Source organism: Haliotis cracherodii, unplaced genomic scaffold (genome assembly GCF_022045235.1).
Source record: "Haliotis cracherodii isolate W230 unplaced genomic scaffold, xgHalCrac1.p SCAF_10, whole genome shotgun sequence".
In the NCBI taxonomy this organism is placed as follows: domain Eukaryota; kingdom Metazoa; phylum Mollusca; class Gastropoda; order Lepetellida; family Haliotidae; genus Haliotis; species Haliotis cracherodii.
The window spans coordinates 53104525-53126525 of record NW_027266265.1 but is presented as its reverse complement, the minus strand read 5'-3'; the positions used below and the strand labels follow the sequence as shown (position 1 = coordinate 53126525).

The 22001-nt window shown below is 44.0% G+C and overlaps 1 protein-coding gene across 1 annotated transcript; it reads left to right on the top strand.

Annotated features, from left to right (window-relative positions):
* Positions 1-239: 239 nt before the first annotated feature.
* LOC139452515 (transmembrane prolyl 4-hydroxylase-like) lies at positions 240-21626 on the top strand. The gene is made up of 8 exons (XM_071234026.1): positions 240-416; positions 3297-3378; positions 5637-5820; positions 12446-12503; positions 15339-15466; positions 17601-17694; positions 20055-20159; positions 21299-21626. Exons 1-8 carry the CDS (start codon positions 240-242, stop codon positions 21446-21448), a joined length of 978 nt encoding a protein of 325 aa, XP_071090127.1. The 3' UTR covers positions 21449-21626.
* Positions 21627-22001: the final 375 nt, after the last annotated feature.

The following is a 22001-nucleotide window of genomic DNA, read 5'->3' as shown; positions in this document are numbered from 1 at the left end:
TGGACCCCTGGTGAGAACATCGATATACCGGAATTAAATATAAACTTAAACCGGTTTTAGTTTCTATCAATATATGCATGGAAGAAAAACAGCCCTTTATGCTCCCGTTTGATGTGAAGCCAAGAGAGAAAGAGGTGATAGTGTTAAACGCGTGGAAGTAGGGAGTATTGATATAACCTTTATGATCACAAGAGGGCTGTCGGTAGGCTGGTTAGTTGTGGAGCTGCACGACGTCGGGGATGATGTCGAGTACGTTGCCGCTTACATGGGTGATGTTGTACATGTCGTCAGCGCACGTGCAAGGGAACGCTACCGTAAATACATGTGAGAAACATGTGCAATATTCCTTCCTATTCCGGCAGTGCAAATTACCGACAACCAGGGATTATGCTTTGCCTTGGATCGTGCCGGGAAAGGTTTGTACCGAACTGAATTCATAGTTAACTCTCATCATTATCAACAGTCGTTGTCTGGACTATTATCATTATTATACCCACCGATATTATTATTGTCCTATTTGCTACTAATAGCATACGGAGTTTGTTAGCGTATATTCCTTGTTACGTATGAACTGATTTAATTATTTATTAATAAAAATAATACAATATACAGTAAACTACGGTTATAACGAAATCAAAGGGACTACTTGTTTTAGTTCGTTACAACCGTAATTCGTTATAAGTATATATACAGTATAAATACAGCAAATAGTGTGGGCTAAAAAGTTAGTTCGTTATATCCGTTAGTTCGTTATAAGCGTGTTCGTTATAACCGTAGTTTACTGTAATTATAAGTTTTATAATAAATTTGAAAACTGTAGTATTCTAGAAGAAACGTTATGATCTCGATACCCAATGTGGAAACATCTGGTTCGTTCAGGGTGTGTGCAGCCGAGGCCACCATATATACAAGTATAAATCATTCTCTCTTTTATTTCGTCACCTAGAGGCCACACACCTTTGCATTGTTATTACAGTGCAGGGCGGTGGGATAGCCTAGTGGTTAAAGCGTTCGCTAACTCACGCCGAAGGCCTGGGTTCGATTCTCCACATGGGTGCTATGTGTGAAGTTTATATCTCGTGTCCCCCGTCTTGATATTGCTGGAATATTGCTAAAGGCGGCGTACAGCTATACTCACTCACTAATACAGTGCAAGATATTGATCAAATATATTTACATTTTTGGATACATGGTTTACAATATTTGATAGGGCCAAACAATTTTCGTCATCCTCATGGAAAATAAACTTGACAATGTTATTTTGGGGCTTCTTGACATCAATATTAAACGAAATGTTTGAATGTTGGGATTAATATAGACGTTGGTTTATAGTGCGACAACTCCTCTTTTTCACGCTGTATGTTTATCTTTAAATTAGGTTGGTTGGTTTGTTTGTTGTTTAATCCCGCACTAAGCAATATTCCAGGTATATGACGGCGGTTTGTAAATAATCGAGTCTGGACCAGACAATCCAGTCATTAATATCATGAGCAACGATTCACGCAATTGAGATCGATGATATGTATCTACCAAGTCAGCAAGCCTGACCACCCGATCCCGTTAGTCGCCTCTTACGACAAGCGTAGTCACCTTTCACGGCAAGCTAGTGTTGCTGAAGACCTTTTCTACCCCGGATGTTCACTAGAACTTGGGAGGAAATAGTGGTAAATCCAAAATATGCCTAACATTTAAAAATATATCTGAGAATTGCATTTTGAACTTGTGACAATCTTGTGGGGAATTTTCTTTAAACGTTGTGACAGAATGTGGAAAAAACATCGTTATAACATGTCTAAAACACCCATGCTCCATCAAATCCTAATCTAAACATAATATTTTTGAGCATACATGTGAATTTGATTGATGTTGATGATGCATACGGCGTATCACCACACGGAAAAGTGACGTCATTTCGCCAATGAAAAAACACATTAATATATGAATGTCAGAGATTGTAACACTAGTGTTGCTATAGTTACCGCAAGTTCATTCTTCACATTCAGGAGTGATTATATCGTGGAAAGTCAGGGTTATATATTTTTCATTGAGTCTGTATGTGTACAGTTTATGTTGCTGTGGAGAAGCACCAATACATACGGCAAAACAAAACATACATGTTCGAAACATTTATCTTTACTTGTAAGGCAACGCATTTTCGACTTGTGTAAATAACATATGTTATGTATCTTATACATTATCTTCCCGAGGCAAGGGAGTTAACTGACTATGAAAGTCAAATATCCATCCTTCCCGAACAGGGCTGGTATTATGGAGTTCTACTTTGGCTGGACTAACGAGTTTATGCATAGTCCAATCAAAATCGCGTATCAAAATCGAAATACGGTTCGTAAACTGTCGTGGAGATTTCGTTTGATTGCAGGATTTGCAAAACATGTGTACCGCCAACTCAGCGTCAACAGATAATTTCCAAATCTTTTCATTTTTTTTAATCAAGGTGCTCATGTCATTTGACGCATTTTGCAAGGTAAGACCTGTTTAATCACAATAAAGATCTTCATTATTGATCGTCTTGACTGGACGCCGCCATTTTGTTTGAAGCAAATGCAAGTGATATGAGAGGTGGAATCTGATTGGTCAATAGGGTGGGACATAGAATGGACCTAACTCTAATAGCCACTGGTGGGGCTACGATCGAGCCCAGAAATTCCAGCCTAGTTCGGCAAGGGTGGAAACTGGACTTTTATAGTCAGTTAACTCCTTTGCCTCGGGAAGATGATTGTGCATTAAATTCTCTGATCCTCTGTGAAAAAGAATGGACCTACGACCTACTCTACTTGATGAATAAAAAGACTGGTATGATACTCGTTCATTGTGTTGCGACACAACATCAATGTTTCACGTTAATGCTTTTCGTTTCCTACAAAAGGGTTTCTTAAAGATTTTTCACATGTGTTTTTTGAAAACACAAGGACACAAAAAATAACAACAGCATTTACACAATGAATATGAGCCCTCAGACATGCTGAACTTATTCCATCAGCCGGTTGTGATGGCGAGATGTCGACAGCAAACAGAAGATGGACAACGCTCCGTGCCACGGGCTCACTTGTACCTACAGTTCTGACATTAGCTACAGTAACTTTGATTATTTTAAATTACACACAATCTGGAATTTATAATATGAATGTGTTGACCCGATTGCTCGTTTGAATCGCTGTTTTAGAAGGTAAAATACTTTATTTAGTTATTCCGCGCTCTTAGCAAACATAGTTTGTATATTGTGCATTATTACGCTCTGTAAAAGCCGTTAGCCTTGTTTTCTATGTGTTTAATAGACCGGAAGTGAGGTGCGGATACAGTTACATCCGGGCATCACGCACTGGCGGAGAACCCTGGCACAGGATCCACCTGTCTTTGGTAAACTGACTTACATTTTAACACGTCCGTGAGGATTCCAGGTTATAAAATTGGCCCTAATGGAGTAACCAAAGTTTGTCACAAAAGTAAACAAGGCAAAATGTCCATGAAATGGATTTGCAAAGATCTGGCACATACACAAATGATAAGATGGTTTGTGTTTCGATTTTTCGAATCGACTATCGGAATGTGTTTCTCTCCCCAGCGAGTGCTCTGGAAGTCACATAAATGTTGATAAGAGTCAGAAATATTAGTAGTTATTGCCATATTGCACATGTAAACCAAAATCGAGTAGCTATCAGTGTGGACATGACGTCAACTAGGCTGCAATGTCATCGTCACTTACGTCATTATATACATCACGGCAACAATTATGTATTTTGAGGCAATTTATATGTCGAATAGAGGGAATGAGAATGGTGAGGTGAGGTGAAATGGGGTTTAACTTCGCGTCCAAGATTATCTGCAAACTCCTCGATTGTAAATGATCAATTAGAAGTTTACCATTCAAATAACAATAACCACCTCTGATCGGACCCGTGACGTTGCGGGTTAGAATAGGTCTTCAGCAACACATGCTTGCCGTAAAGGGTGGCTACGTTTGTCGTAAGAGGCGACTAACGGGATTGGTAGGTCAGGCTCGCTGACTTGGTTGATGCATGTCATCGTATCTCAGTTGTATGGATCGATGCTCATGATGTCAATCACTGGATTGTCTGGTCCAGACTCGATTATTTACAAACCGCCGTCATATAGCTGGAATATTGCTGAGTGCGGCGTTAAACAACAAACAAACAAAAAACCCTTTGATCGGTTGATTTGTCGGCCGCTTGAACGCTACGCGTTCGGTTCCAAATTCAATTTAACGCGTTTAAAAAATACAGGTAACCTAGCTTTGGTTTAAAAAAACCCACAGTATATTTATATCCTTAGTACGTCGTAGGGTCTTATATAATCGCTATATTGAACCATGTGAATAATACATTGCATTACAACGCTCTATACGGAGGCCTTTCGGTTTTAAGATACAAGAACATGAGCGAGTGATTGTGACCACAATCCAGTTTTTATGTTACCATGGCGACGGTTATTGTGAGAACCTCGTTATTTAAAAAAAAAATAATATAATTCTAGTTACCATAAATATTTTCAAGTTTATTCAATTGATTAACAGCAAAATGTAATTGTGCAGAATGGAGCTAAAAAGGCAATGGGGATATTAAGACTGTGATTAAATACGACCATTGTGCCAACGCTATTGACTTGACATCCAAATCGACGGTAATGGCTCATATTTCAAGCGATAACATCGATTCTTAATTAGCGTCTATTTTCACAAGATTACCTTTCAGGTATTATGCTCAGGTTTGATGCAGATAACAGGTCCAGAAATGGGCTGAAAGCAATTTGGTAAAAAACTTGTTGGTATGGAAATCAACTCCAGCTAAAGTATTGATAAACAGCTAAAAAATGTGTGAGAATAGAACGCACAGAGCCACGAAACACTGAGTTTGACATACAGCCCTTGAGTTGCTAGAAACCATGTGACTTGTCACGGAATAGAACACACAGGCCAATCGGCGAAACACTGAGTGAGTGAGTGAGTGAGTGTGTGGTCTTGACATATTGTGCCCATGCGGACAATCGAACCCGGGTCTCCGCCCTAACGAGCGAACGCTTTAACCACTGGGCTACCCCACCGCGCACCGCTGTGTGATTCGTACCTTAAAAGTTTCAGGATCCTATGATCGAAAACAAGATTACATTTAGTTTATCAGCACCATAACCGTATTCGTGGTTTCACCGAAAAGAACTGCATCACTTCAAGATTTCTAGGGGCGTTAGGGTAGCTTAGTGGTTAAAGTGTTCGCTCGTCATGCCGAAAACACGGGTTCGATTCCCGACATGGGTACAAAGTGTGAAGCCCATTTCTGGTCTCCCCCGCCGTGATATTGCTGGAATATTGCTAAAAGCGGCGTAAAACCATACTCACTCACATCTGGATTTCTGACCTCGGAGACGGTGTTTATCCTTTACAAGCTGGGGCGGTGGGGTAGCCTAGTGGTTTAAGCGTTCGCTCGTCACGCTGAAGACCCGGGTTCGATTCCCCACATGTGTACAATGTGTGAAGCCCATTTCTGGTGTCTCCCGCCGTGATATTGCTGGAATATTGCTAAAAACGGCGTTAAACCATACTCACTCACTCATTTCAAAACTCTCTCATTCAGGTGTTCGTTTACACAACTCTATTTTGTCAGAAATTCCTGGATTTCTGACGGCAAAAGAGTGTTCCCTGATCATCAGCCAGGCTAGATCACGGGGTCTGCGGGGGGCACGGCAGATGGGGGCCCAGGAGGCTAGGACCAGCAATGAAGCTTCGGGACGGGTAGCACAGACAGCCTTTGTCAGCGGAGGACGCCATCTTCTGTCCATACGGCACAGGTGGGAGTATAGACCGGGAATCTCTGTTATAAAAATGCACGACAGTACTTTGTAAAATAAATGCTACAAACTCTAAACATTTCCAGATGCTTTTAATGTATTTATTTTCGAAAATATTAAGTTTAATTATTACTCGAATGTGTAATTCATTATCTCGGAAATTGAGAGTGAGTGAGGTCAAGGTCACATGCAACAAATGTTATACATGTATTTGGAATAAATCTTTCTTAGTAAAGTACAGAGTCCCAGCTGGTATTCGAACCCACACTCCCAGAGTGAAGCACCTAATCGCCAGAACACAAAGTCAGCGATCTAACTCACTCAGCCACCGAGGCTTCCAGTGTGTATTCACAGGTCACGATCGTTATTACTTCGGCTAAGGCTATTTCCGCTGAAGTAACGATTACGTTGCATGATGGGAAGTAGTAGTTGCTGCTGTTCACAGTCCACTTGTCCCCCATGTACCAAGACATTCCGGAAGTTGGCCTTTGGGCAGGCGCAGTGTTCTGCTGTGTTGATGCACTTCCGGTTCTTCGTCCCTTGAGACGCGTGCCACAGAAGACAGTGCTGATGTGACTGTCATCGTAACACTTCAAATCCTTACAAGATTATAAAATAGAAAAGACGCCATGACCACCGAACAACCATCCACTTGCCTCGAACATTGACCTGTCAGATACCAACAGTGTTACCTTCTGTTGTTATCTTGTGGTTAACAGTTTTATGGAGTGAGTGAGTGAGTGAGTGAGTTGGGTTTAACGCCACTTTTAACAGTATTCCAGTTATGTCATGGTATGTCAGCTTAATGCGGGAGGAAAGCCCGAAGTAATTCAGTCTCAGACGTAATTGAGTGGAAGTGTGTGTGTGTATGGGTGAGTGAGTGTTTGTTTTGGTTATGTTTGTTATTTAACGCCGCTCTCAGCAATATTCCAGCTATATGACGGCGGCGAGTGAGTTGGGTTTAACGCCACTTTTAACAGTATTCCAGTTATATCACGGCGTGTCAGCTTAATACCGGAGGAAAGCCCGAAGTCATTCAGTCTCAGACGTGAGTGTGCGGGTGTATAGGTGTGTGGGTGTGTGGGTGTGTGGGTGTAAAGGTGTATGGGTGTGTGAGTGTGTGGGTGTGTGGGTGTATAGGTGTATAGGTGTATGGGTGTATGGGTGTAAAGGTGTATGGGTGTGTGAGTGTGTGGGTGTGTGGGTGTATAGGTGTATAGGTGTATGGGTGTATGGGTGTATGGGTGTATGGGTGTGTGGGTGTAAAGGTGTATGGGTGTGTGAGTGTGTGGATGTCTGGGTGTCTGGGTGTGTGGGTGTATAGGTGTATGGGTGTGTGGGTGTATAGGTGTATGGGTGTGTGGGTGTGTGGGTGTAAAGGTGTATGGGTGTGTGGGTGTGTGGGTGTGTGGGTGTATAGGTGTATGGGTGACTGGTCCATTGGTTACCACAAGTTTTATGGAAAGGAAATCATTAGTGGGCGCCACTGTACTCGAGGACAAGTAGGTCTTGATTCTCTACATAATGATTGAATGTAAATTCGGTGAAGCGTGTAGAATTGTCTCTACACATCATTAGACGAAGCAAACCAGTGACTGAAATGATGAACACCGATCACCGCCATCGGGTGCGATGACACACAAACAGCCTCAGGGCAAGCAGTGGATGCTGGAGCCCTCTCGGGTGTCCCTGTGTCCAAGTCCTATGTCAAGTACCCTGTCTGCCACCTGTATACGTCAAACCTCAACACATTCAGGAAAGAATATATCCACCTTGGCCCAACGATAAAAGCAACCTTTTTCCCAATTCCGTCCTGCCATCTTCCATCCAGCATTATCTCCCTTGTTTTCACTTAAACCAGGAATCAGTAACGAGCAAGGACAGTCCCTGACATGTATATATGTTTTACATGTTTGTTTATTTGTTGTTTAACGCTGCGCTCAGCAATATCTCAGCTATATGACGGCGAGTAATAATCGAGTATGGACCAAGACAATCCAGTGATTGAAATCATGAACATCGATCCACGCATTTGGAATACGATGACATGCATCAACCAAGTCAGCGAGCCTGACCACCCGATCCCGTTTGCCGCCTCTTACGACAAGCATACTCGCCTTTTACAGCAAGCAAGACCTTTTCTACCCCGGGTCTTCTCGGGTCCTGATATGTATGTAGAAATCATTTAAACATTGATGCTGACAACCACTTGTTTTCCCAGTTGATGATGTGATTGGGACAGTTGATGATATGGTCCGAGATGGCTGATTTGCTGTCGGATTTGGTGGTGGAGGTTTTATGCTCTTTGATTCTGGTGTTGATTGGGCGGGATGTTTCACCTACGTAAGATTGCCCACAGTTGCAGTCAATTTTGTAGACTACACCTTTAGCCTCTTGGGGTTTAGATGTGTTCCTGCCGTTGGCTCTTAGCAGGGTGTTGAGGGAGTTGGAGCTGGTGAAGTGAAGCTATTTCATCCCATCCGCCTACTATGAACTCATCAACCAATAATCACCTGTTTATTGGCTTCATGCCCCTATTGGCTTCTAGCTATGTGTTTTCTGCCCATCGTGTTGTGATAGCATAATCCCTTTGTTGTCACACCTACCTATGTTATCCCACTCATGTATGCCCTTGTTGTTACTGTTAATCCTCTATTGTTATCATCCACTTGCTATATATATTCTACACTATGTCCCTCATTCAATGGGGCTTCTCCCTAAACTCAGAAAAAACCACAGGAATAGTATTTAAACACAAAAATATGCAACCCGCCACCCTAAACCTCCAACTAAACAACAAACCAATCAAATTCCAAAAACAAACCAAATTCTTAGGATTAATCTTCGATGAACATCTCACCTGGGATGCTCACATTAAAAACCTTGTAACCAGATGCAGCAAAGACCTAAACACGTTAAGATGCCTAACCGGCTCCAACTGGGGGGCCTCTAAAAACACCCTCCTCTCACTCTATATATCACTAATTAGGTCCAAACTAGACTATGGCAGTGCCATTTACGACACCTTAAACAACTCTCTCATTAAAAAACTAGACTCAATCCAGTATCAGGCCCTAAAACTAATCACACGAACTCAACATGGCACCTCTTCCACCTCACTCCAGGCCTTAACAGGAGAAATGCCACTTAAACTACGTAGGGAACAACTTACCCTAAACTTCTGGGCCGCGTCCCAATCAAACCCACTAATCGAAAACTTAATAAAACAAAATAATAGCCCTAGAAACCAAGCCCTAGCCCGGAAACATCCACTACTTACTCCAATTTCCCAAAGAATAACCAATTACCTAAACGAACACAAAATAAATAATCTTAAACAAAACAATAAATCATCCAATATCTTCACTCCAAAACTTAAAATACCAAAAATAGACACAACACTAGCCGATACACTAAATAAACAGACCGATCCTAACATCGCTAAAACCACCACACTAGCATACATACATGAACATTGGCCAAATTGGTGTCACATATACACAGACGGATCCTCAGATCCGATCTCAAAACACACAGGTTTCGGAGTCCACATCGCACAACCAACCAAAGACACACAATCTTACCGACTCCCAAACAACCAATCCATATTCACGGCCGAACTAATGGGCATGGCCTCAGCACTACACAATCAGCAATCTAAAAAACACCAAAAAATCCTCATCCTAACCGACTCTCTCAGTGGACTACAAGCCCTCAAAAATAAAAACACTAAAAACCGCCCCAAACTAATAAATCAAATACTCAATAGCTCAAACAACTTAACTAAGGTAGGTAAACAAATAGAGTTCATTTGGATCCCCGCCCACGTAGGAATCTTTGGAAATGAAAAGGCAGATAAAGCAGCAAAATTATCCCTTAAACTCCCAGAAATAAGCTTAAACTTACCCAGCTCAAAATCAGAAATCAAAAGTGTCACTAAACAAAAAATTAACAAAAAATGGCAAAATATATACCAAAACTCAAATAGCCAAATCAGGAAAGTACTCAAAAAACCCCTAAATAAACCCAAAATACTACACCCATCCAAAAAAATCGACAGAATAATTACCAAACTACAAACAGGCCACACCAAACTAAATAATCACCGTAAAATAGCTAAACTACACACAACAGGAAACTGCCCACATTGCAAACAACAAGAAACACCAGAACACGTACTCATTCACTGCACACACTACCAAACACACCGAACAACACTACAGACCACCCTAAATCTTAAAACCGGACTTACACTAGAATCAATCCTAAATCCACAAAATAAATTAGAAAAATTCAAAGCCTTAGGCATATACCTAATAAAAACAGGACTAATTAGTCGCATTTAAACCCCAAATAAAATATTAAAACCAAAACTACCTTATTTGATAACCACCCAACACACACAGCTCCCTTAGTTCGTCCCCCACCCACTCTTGGCATTCTTTCCAAATCTCAAAATTTCAAAATTACTATATAAGTAACCCCTAAAGCCCCCTCCTGGGTTGCACAAACTCACTTTTCCCCTTTTTGGAAACACATTAAATGGCCTGGCCGGGCCCGTGTGCGACATACGCTTGCAGTCGGAAAGCGCACGTTAAATCTCCAATATAAGTAAGTAAGTAACCCTCATTCAGTCTTGCTTGACAACGGTATAAGGATCTATACCGAAACGTCGCCTTTTACAGTATTAAAGAAGTTGTTATCCATAAAAAATTGTGTCTATCTTGTCATCCGTCAACTTCTAAGTAATGCCTATCAAACAATTTACTATAGTGTATGTTTTCAAGTCAAAGCATTGTAGTGTAAAGTTGCATGGTACTGTTGTATTTGTTATAAATCGTGCTAAACGAACACGCTTATAACGAACTGACGGATATAACGAACTGATTGTTTTGTCCCGACTTATTGCTATAGTTATGCTGTATATATGCTTATAACGAACTACGGTTATAACAAACTAAAGTTAGTGGTCCCATCGAGTTCGTTATAACCGTAGTTTACTGTATTGCAGTTCGTGTGCACAGCTCGCAAAATAAATTATTCCTTGTCACGTGAGTAGTCGCTCGCTTTTACGTCAATAAAGGCAGATACAACAGTCGCGCTTGTGTTTCACACTTCTATCTATTTCAGCTAATGTTCCATGAACAAAGAAGGTAGTTCCTAGTAATTAAATAGTAACACGAATGCCATGTTTTGTTCTGACAATAGGCCACCAGTATCCTTGTGAACACCGCCACGCGATCGATGATGGAGCGTACCGAAGGCTCTTGATGACGGAACCAATAGCGCGATATACATAAGTGTTTTGAAACTAGACCGGGCTGTTTGCATAATATGTCTTTTCACCGTATAGTTATTGATATCTTTCAATAACTATCTTCCGGAAATGCTATTGATAACGATGACTATAGATGGATTCAGATAGTATGAAATACGGCGCAGTTGTATTTGATACAGATGACACAATATTCAGCGGCATGCCAGTAGACAGGTAACTACATTCTGTCCCTCTCGGCTCACCCTAGTCCCATGGATTATCTCGGTCAGCAAAGGTATGAATCCATATTGGAACGGGGTTTTACACGGTCACGTGACTACCGCATCACACGAGTGGGCAACAGTTATGCCACTTGTATCAACACTGCTCGATAATAAATTATAAACCTAAATTCTTTAAAAGTCAGATACATTTTTTTCTCAAACCCGCCGTCATGTTGTACAAACAATAGTGTTAAAAAGAAGTTAAAGAACACTATACACGGAGGTGGGTCTCGGCAGTAACATAATCTCCATCCGTCACCACTCGCCCCTTTCCGTAACCTGCAAGAAGACTCGTCCCCCTATCGATGAATGTTGTGTGCGGGTAGGTCGCGAATAACTCCTATGGGATCCGATGAGGGTGGTAACAAAGCATTGTAGGTCATTGTGCCCCAACGGCGTTGATCGTTGCTCATGATGTCAACCAAGGTTCTGCCCGTCCAGACTCGATCGTTTCCACGCAGCCGCCCTATAACTTAAAAATTAGTCTCAAACAACAGTAACTCACACATGCACTCACTGAAAATGTATCTGTCACCAACATATGCCACAGATATGCGCCCCCCCACCCCCCCCCCCCCCCCCCCCCCCCCCCGCGCGCAAAGTTTGGATCTTCCTCTCTTTAAGCTGTTACGCTTAATTAACTCACTCAATATGTTAAGGTCAAATCCAGCACACGGCGTTAAGCTACAGCGTTAAGCTACAACAGCGAAAGGTTTGACAACAACTCTTTTAGGTGTCTGTATGTTATTGAATATTGTTTTTCTGATGCTTGTGTTTGGACCAGGGATAGTTCAGCTATCTGCAAGAGCAGCAAAGTAAATTTAGGCGAAAATCTGTTTAGTTATAATGCATATTAATGTTCTGCTTGCGTTGTCCACCACTAAATGACGCTAAAGTGCTTCATTTTACAAATCTCTTTTCGGGATCAATAAAATTCAAATATGGGATAGTTATTATTCAATATTCAAAACCGTGTAGGTAATATTACTATGACAATTTCTACATTATCGTTCATGATATATAGTAAGTATATTTCACGTGTGTATCACTTCCTAGCACAAAGATGTGTTGTTTGATGTTTCAGGATTTCAGCTCTGACGGGAATTCCCCTCGACCTAGTTCTGGAGAGTGAACCTGTGCAGGTGAGGGATGAGGTAGTGAACCTGTGCAGGTGAGGGATGGGGTAGTGAACCTGTGCAGGTGACGGGGGTGGGGTAGTGAACCTATGCAGGTGAGGGATGAGGTAGTGAACCTGTGCAGGTGAGGGATGAGGTAGTGAACCTGTGCAGGTGAGGGATGGGGTAGTGAACCTGTGCAGGTGAGGGATGAGGTAGTGAACCTGTGCAGGTGACGGGGTGGGGTAGTGAACCTGTGCAGGTGACGGGGTAGGATAGTGAACCTGTGCAGGTGAGGGATGAGGTAGTGAACCTGTGCAGGTGAGGGGTGAGGTAGTGAACCTGTGCAGGTGAGGGATGAGGTAGTGAACCTGTGCAGGTGAGGGATGAGGTAGTGAACCTGTGCAGGTGAGGGATGAGGTAGTGAACCTGTGCAGGTGACGGGGTAGGGTAGTGAACCTGTGCAGGTGAGGGATGGGGTAGTGAACCTGTGCAGGTGAGGGATGAGGTAGTGAACCTGTGCAGGTGACGGGGTGGGGTATTGAACCTGTGCAGGTGACGGGGTGGGGTAGTGAACCTGTGCAGGTGAGGGATGAGGTAGTGAACCTGTGCAGGTGAGGGATGAGGTAGTGAACCTGTGCAGGTGACGGGGTGGGGTAGTGAACCTGTGCAGGTGACGGGTGACGTAGTGAACCTGTGCAGGTGACGGGGTAGGGTAGTGAACCTGTGCAGGTGAGGGATGAGGTAGTGAACCTGTGCAGGTGAGGGATGAGGTAGTGAACCTGTGCAGGTGAGGGATGAGGTAGTGAACCTGTGCAGGTGACGGGGTAGGGTAGTGAACCTGTGCAGGTGAGGGATGGGGTAGTGAACCTGTGCAGGTGAGGGATGAGGTAGTGAACCTGTGCAGGTGACGGGGTGGGGTATTGAACCTGTGCAGGTGACGGGGTGGGGTAGTGAACCTGTGCAGGTGAGGGATGAGGTAGTGAACCTGTGCAGGTGAGGGATGAGGTAGTGAACCTGTGCAGGTGACGGGGTGGGGTAGTGAACCTGTGCAGGTGACGGGTGACGTAGTGAACCTGTGCAGGTGACGGGGGTAGGGTAGTGAACCTGTGCAGGTGAGGGATGAGGTAGTGAACCTGTGCAGGTGAGGGATGAGGTAGTGAACCTGTGCAGGTGACGGGTGATGTAGTGAACCTGTGCAGGTGATGGGTGACGTAGTGAACCTGTGCAGGTGACGGGGGTAGGGTAGTGAACCTGTGCAGGTGACGGGTGACGTAGTGAACCTGTGCAGGTGACGTGTGACATAGTGAACCTGTGCAGGTGACGGGGTGGGGTAGTGAACCTGTGCAGGTGACGGGTGACGTATGGAACCTGTGCAGGTGACGGGTGACGTAGTGAACCTGTGCAGGTGACGGGGGTAGCGTATTGAACCTGTGCAGGTGACGGGATGAGGTAGTGAACCTGTGCAGGTGACGGGTGACGTAGTGAACCTGTGCAGGTGACGGGTGACGTAGTGAACCTGTGCAGGTGACGGCTGACATAGTGAACCTGTGCAGGTGAGGGATGAGGTAGTGAACCTGTGCAGGTGACGGGTGACGTAGTGAACCTGTGCAGGTGATGGGTGACGTAGTGAACCTGTGCAGGTGACGGGGTAGGGTAGTGAACCTGTGCAGGTGACGGGTGACGTAGTGAACCTGTGCAGGTGACGGGTGACGTAGTGAACCTGTGCAGGTGACGTGTGACATAGTGAACCTGTGCAGGTGACGGGGTGGGGTAGTGAACCTGTGCAGGTGACTGGTGACGTATGGAACCTGTGCAGGTGACGGGTGACGTAGTGAACCTGTGCAGGTGACGGGGTAGCGTATTGAACCTGTGCAGGTGACGGGATGAGGTAGTGAACCTGTGCAGGTGACGGGTGACGTAGTGAACCTGTGCAGGTGACGGGTGACGTAGTGAACCTGTGCAGGTGACGGGTGACATAGTGAACCTGTGCAGGTGAGGGATGAGGTAGTGAACCTGTGCAGGTGACGGGGTAGCGTAGTGAACCTGTGCAGCTGACGGGTGACGTATGGAACCTGTGCAGGTGATTGGTGACGTAGTGAACCTGTGCAGGTGACGGGATGAGGTAGTGAACCTGTGCAGGTGACGGGGTAGCGTAGTGAACCTGTGCAGGTGACGGGGTGGGGTGGTGAACCTGTGCAGGTGACGGGTGACGTATGGAACCTGTGCAGGTGACGGGTGACGTAGTGAACCTGTGCAGGTGACGGGGTAGGGTAGTGAACCTGTGCAGGTGGCGGGTGACTTAGTGAACCTGTGCAGGTGACGGGGTGGGGTAGTGAACCTGTGCAGGTGACGGGGTAGGGTAGTGAACCTGTGCAGGTGGCGGGTGACGTAGTGAACCTGTGCAGGTGACGGGGTAGGGTAGTGAACCTGTGCAGGTGACGAGTGACGTAGTGAACCTGTGCAAGTGACGGGGTATGGTAGTGAATCTGTGCAGGTGACGGGGTGGGATAGTGAACCTGTTTAGATGAGTTGTGGGATACTGATAGATGAGGGGTGGGGTACTGAATCTGTGGAACACAACCATTCCTAAAATATTTAATCATATTTTAGTAATGCAGATCCTGTTGGCCCTTATCATAGCATGTAGTCACAAAATACCTCCTTTTAGGAGTGGTTGCCCCGGGGGGATTCCGGTGCAGAATATATCCCCAGTACCCTAATCTTGTCGTGAGTCAGGTGAACACAATGTGCGACTTGTTTGATTGGGTGTCGTCATACCCTGACGCTTTGGATCTTGGCGCCTTTCTGCCTGGTAAGGAGTTGTAATAAACATGTAATATTGCTGTCTCCGACTTCCAGGTGGTGATGTACACGGATGGGGGATACTATCACAGCCACTACGACAGTTCCGGGGACGGAGGGGCGGGGAAACCATGCTGCCACCAGACATGGTTCCCCCACACCAAACACCGCTGCGTCTTGTGTAGGTAGGCAGACCCCATACCAAATGTGTTACATGCGCCTTGTGAAGGCAGACAGGGTGAGTGAATATGGTTTTACGCCGCTTTTAGCAATATTCCAGCAATATCACGGCGGAAGACACCAGAAATGGGTTTCGCACATTGTACCAATGTGAGGTATCGAACCCGGGCCTTCGGCGTGAAGTGCCAACGCTCAGATGTGTTACCGGTGGCTTGTGCAGATAGGCAGACGCTATACTAAACTGCCTGGCTATGGGGGGAAGATCCAAAATATCAAAATTCCCTCTCAAATGTGTGTGTTTGTGTGTATGAGGGGGATTGTCTACAACATGCTACTTTTGGTTTTCAAAAAAGGGGGTCGGGGGGTGGTCCGTTCCCCTTGGGCCACCTCTGGATCCGCCCATGTTTCATGTGTACATGGGAAGACATTGATTAACCCTTGTTCTATATGGTATCTTTAGCGTTAATAACTCACACATTTCCACATATAAACCTACAATGTCTATACGTACAACTCTATATTGTTGCTGTATTCAAATTATGACGTTGTTTCGTTTCTTTGTACATATAATATAATAATCTACTGACGAGTATATTTAGTACTTATATTCGTACATATCCTTCACTCCTGAAGTGCTCGCACGTGCGGAGCACCATGACGTGTGTTGATGGACACAACAGCTGTAGAGACTCCTGTCCCTTACGTCCCCAACATTTAATAGTCTTGGGGTAGGTTTGGATGGTTGGTTGGTTTGTTGTTGAACGCCGCACTCAGCAATATTTCAGCTGTATGACGGCGGTCTGTAAATAATCGAGTCGGGACCAGACAATCCATCATGAGCATCGATCCACGCTACTGGGATCGATGACATGCATCAACCAACTCAGCGAGTCTGACCACCCGATCCCGTTAGTCGCCTCTTACATCAAGCACAGTTGCTTTTTTGGGGAAGCATGGGTTTCTGAAGACCTACTCTACCCCGGATCTTCACGGGCCCTTGGGTCAGGCGGTGGGATGGGGATGTTGTATGTAGATTAGATATTTTTTCAGCTATAGCTGCAAAACCAGATGTTTGTTCAATTAACACTCTGAGTCTGAATATTATCTTTGAAAAAAACCACACACAATCGGTCAAAGGTAGGATTCGAGCCTGCAGCCTTTTCATTTGTAGTCGACCGCCTCTGTGGTCTAGTGGTAGAGCGTCCGCCCGGAGAGCGGAAGGTCCGGACCCCAGCCGCGTCATACCAAAAGACGTTAAAAGATGGTATTTGTTGTTACCCCTGTCTGGCGCTCGGCATTAAGGGGCTAAAACAAGGACTGGTCGGCTCGGAGTCAGTATACTGTGTCTGAGTGGGGTATTCATGTTAAACTGCGGCATGGTATCTCAGTGAGCTAGCACCATAAATCGGCATCAGTCCGGACTAGTACAAACAGCCACACACACACACACGTGCATGCACGTCGCTATATAAATCCAATAATCTTGGACGTGACGTTAAATCCAATTTCACCTCACCTCACCTTGTTTGTAGCCCGTCACGTTACCACCTGTGCTACAAGGACTGTTCTCGTAACTAGTGTCAATTTTGTATATATACCCTGAAGCCAAAGCTTCGTTCTTGAGAGGAGAAATTCTGCGGTGACCATTGGGATGGTGACCGCTACCAAACGAAAGTATGATAGCGAAAGGGTCTAGGACATTTATCACAATAAAACTGAGATAACAGACAGTGAGTGAGTGACTGAGTATGAATTTACGCCGCTTTTAGAAATATTTCCGCAATATCACGGCGGGGGGCACCAGAAAAAGGCTTCACACATTTTACCCCTGTCGGGAATCGAACCCGGGTCTTCGGCTTGACGAGCGAACGCTTTAACCACTAGGCTACCCCACCAGATAATATACAGTATAATGGAACTATTAATTCAATCATCCACAATGTATATGTTAGAGTCAATGTCTATAATGTGATTCACTTCGGCAGTTTATAAAATGCCTAAATATTTCAGTCATCTTAGAAATTGACTGAAACAAGTCTTCATTTATTTGCTTAATAACATCAAAATAGATTTATTGTGCAAACATTTTTACACATTTTACATATTGACTGATATTACAAGTCGCCGTCGTCGTTGTAGATACCTGACGGTGCTGGTGTACCTGAATGACGTCGAGGAGGGAGGAGAAACTGCATTCCCTGTCGCAGACCAGGATCACGATTTTAAAATATCGGTAACAGAAGTTTCTATATTATTACGCCAGACCACTGTTATGTTATGTTTACTCACAGAGAGTCAGAGTCGATTATGTGTATATATACACAAAGGAAGCCATGGAACCGCAGAAGAGACTTCGTCGCGTTATCGCATTGTCGCCCTTTCAAAAACACGCTAAAAGTGTTCAAAAAAATCAAAGAACGACAATGCGACATTTTGGCCATTTGTCACATTTTCCCGTTGAAAAGCTTCAAAAATATTATGATGGACACGTGGAGGACATTTCCATGTGTTCCCCTGATACACGTCGTAGACGTTCAGCACGTTGCTGCAAGAAACATGCTCAGGGCGAATCTGGGATTCGAACACACTGTGATGTTTCTGCCACGCCTAAAGGACGCCACTGTATGCCCCGAGACGTCTAGGCCACTCGTGCTACTTCTTCATTAGACCGTGAAGATCCGGGGTAGAATAGGTCTTCAGCAACCCATGCATGCCGTCAAAGGTGACTATGCTTGTCGTAAGAGGCGACTAACGGGATAGGGTGGTCAGGCTCGCTGACTTGGTTGATGCATATCATCGCGTCCTAATTGCCTGGATCGATGCTCATGATGTCAATCACTGGATTGTCTGGTCCAGACTCGACTATTTACAGACCGCCGTCATATAGCTGGAATATTGCCGAATGCGGCGTTAAACAAGAAACAACAACAACAACTTACCCTTCTTGATTACAGTCTACCATGGTTATAACGCCAACATTTGTCCAGGACGATTTCGGCGTTGTAACCAAGGAAGCCATTCTAAATCGTCAAAACCAAGTCATTCATGAATACACGTACATTTAATAACAATCAGTGTAGTGTAGAGAGATCTTTATTCGTTCAACAAGTCCATACATATGTAATAGAAAAAATCTAACATTCATATTATTTGTGCACTGAATGAATTAAACAACTCACTAACCTTTGCAAACTTACTGAATAGTCACCTAATCATAGCATCTGATGTCAGGAAGTTGACCACCTGGCTAAAGAGTACTGACGCTATAACCAGGGAATTGGAACAATTTGTTCTTTAGAGGTTGGCGGTGGCGTTATAACCAGTTTAGCATTATAGCCAGTGAATTTTAATGGTGGAAAACCCGTTCTGGCAACCACGGACATGATAACCAGGGGCATTATAACCAGGGGCATTATAACCAGGGGCATTATAACCAGGGACATTATAACCAGGGACGTTATAACCAGGGACATTATAACAAGGGGTGCATTATAACCAGGGGGTGTTATAACCAGGGACATTATAACAAGGGGTGCATTATAACCATGGGGTGTTATAATCAGGGACATTATAACACGGGGTGCATTATAACCAGGGACGTTATAACCAGGGACAATATACCCAGGGGCGCATTATGACCAGGGACATTATAACCAGGGACGTTATAACCAGGACGTTATAACCAGGGACAATATACCCAGGGGCGCATTATTGACCAGGGACATTATAACCAGGGGCATTATAACCAGGGACATTATAACCATGGGGTGTTATAACCAGGGGCGTATTATGACCAGGGACATTATAACCAGGGACATTATAACAAGGGGTGCATTATAACCAGGGGCATTATAACCAGGGACATTATAACCAGGGACATTATAACAAGGGGTGTATTATAACCAGGGGCATTATAACCAGGGACAGTATACCCAGGGGCGCATTATGACCAGGGACATTATAACCAGGGACATTATAACCATTGGGTGTTATAACCAGGGGCGTATTATGACCAGGGACATTATAACCAGGGACATTATAACAAGGGGTGCATTATAACCAGGGACATTATAACCAGGGACGTATTATGACCAGGGACATTATAACCAGGGACATTATAACAAGGGGTGCATTATAACCAGGGACATTATAACCAGGAACGTTATAACCAGGGACATTATAACCAGGGACATTATAACAAGGGGCGCATTATGATCAGAGACATTATAACCAGGAACATTATACCCAGGGGCATTACAGCGACGGGTATTATAATCAGGGGCCATATAACCAGGGGCGTTATAATAAGGGGCATTATAACGTGGGTAGACAGTACTTAGATTCGGTAACAACTGAACATTTTACGCGTAACATGATCATTTGAATAATTCAAGGCAAACCATTAATACCTCTCATATAACTTCTTTGAGAGGCACATTAGAAGTTGGAACTTGTATGAGATGAATACAGTATATTACTAACATAGAAAAGGGCAACATACACAGATATGGTATTCGCCAGAACATCAATCTTGAGATCTAACGTTCACTGACATGTCTGAACATTATACCTGGTTGTAAATCATCTTTACAGAAAGAACACACGAACCTGACTGAACACTGTCACCGGGCTCCTGTTGCCGTGACACCGGAGATGGGGAAGGCAGTCATGTGGTACAACCATCACATGGACGAGAAGGTCAGGGAACGAGGCACCTTACTTAATAATTGACACAGTAACACTACAGACAGGTTGGGACTAACTTCACTTTCCACGTACAAAGTCCGGATTTTAGCGCTGTGACTATTGTAGGTACTTCTCTAATGTAATGACGAATTAAATGAGTTCGTTATAGAACCAACATCCGACCGAAATCAAGTCCTGCTTGAGCAAAGCGATCCTAAGTACCGTATTTCCTCTATTAGGCGCCCGGGCTTCTATTTATTTCAGACAAGCCTTTGACCCGGCGTCAATTAGAGGCCCGGCGTCTATTTGGGCCCGGCTTCTATTAATACCCCCATTTCACTATGATCGGGAGAGAAAGGGAGTCCTCATTATGTCATTTAGGTCCATAAAAGGAACATTATCAACTGATCGACCCGGCGTCTATTAGAGGCCCGGCTTCTATTTATTACACTAAACAATTGACCCGGCTTCTATGAGAGGCCGGCGTCTATTAGAGGAAATACGGTATGCGCATTTGGAGTAATGGCACGCAATGCTTTTGCTACACATAGTCTTTTATGAAATAAAAATACTTTATTTCTTTGGTGGGTCGAACGTATCCGTTGAGGTATGAGAGGAGTTACGATGAAGGTGGCACGAATATTGCTTTGGGGAACTAAGCAAAAGACAACGATCGTATGTACCGTAAGTCTGTGTCGATTGTTGGTGTTCGGACGTGAGTTTAATTTGTTTATTTAAAACGTTGCTAGGCTCGAACGTATTTTCCCGACATGTTTTGTTTCATCATATTGTGTTCAAGTAATTTAGAACCGTCCTTCTGCCTGTCTGCTTATTCACATTGCATTTATTTAATGAGAAGCAAAATCTCTGTTTCGATCGTAACTCCCATCCGTTGGTATACTTACGACAGCCGTAGCGTTACAATCGCTTTGGATTCTAAATGGACGTTAGTCCTATTTTTAATCTACAAACACTGTCGGACAGGAATCGCATGTTGGGTGTAGAACAAACGTTTACACAGCGTAAAGACTCTGTATTTGACATTAGGGGAGATCAATGAAACCAAGTGGGGTTTTAATACACTTCCTGGTATGGACAATGCGTATTGACGCTGCGCCGTGTTCATGCGTGTCACGTGTTTGTGCTTGCAGACTGGTTGGATGGGGTCCTTGCACCGGCGGTCCCTTCATGGTGGATGCAATGTCAAACATGGGGAGAAGTGGATCGCCAATTTTTGGATCAATGCAGCTCGCTATGTGGATAAAGATAAACATAGTATATATACGGAACGCTGGGAGTAGCGCTGAATCAGAAATATTTACCCCCCATCAATATATCCCATGAATGGAATAGAAAAAAATTGTCTTTAAGGACAAACTGAACACTGGTTTGTCAAACTATTAATGTGTCTGCGATTCTATTTGTGCGGGTACGTGCGCATGGATACTTGGGTGTGTATGTTTTATGTTAAAAAAGATATTTGAGGGTCAATTTATTGGAGAAATTCATAACATCATATTGACCATCTAACGGAACATGTTCAAAGATCGTAATCTAGTTTCTTAGCTGTTTCGGTGCATTCGTCACCACTCGCCCCTTTCCGTAACCTGCGAGAAGATCCGTCTTGTCCCGGAATAACACGAGTTGGTCACGAATGTTTTCGGTGGTCGTTGGTGTAAGGCGAAGCGACTCGTTGTGAACAGTTGTGTCTGGGATTTCGTTTCGAGATTAGATATTTTGTCACCCACAGCTACAAATATACCACAGATATTAAAAAAAAATTAAAACTGAATTTAAAAAAAAAGAAAAACGCCCTGCAACAATGTAATTTTTGTGGGCATCGATTTCTTTCTT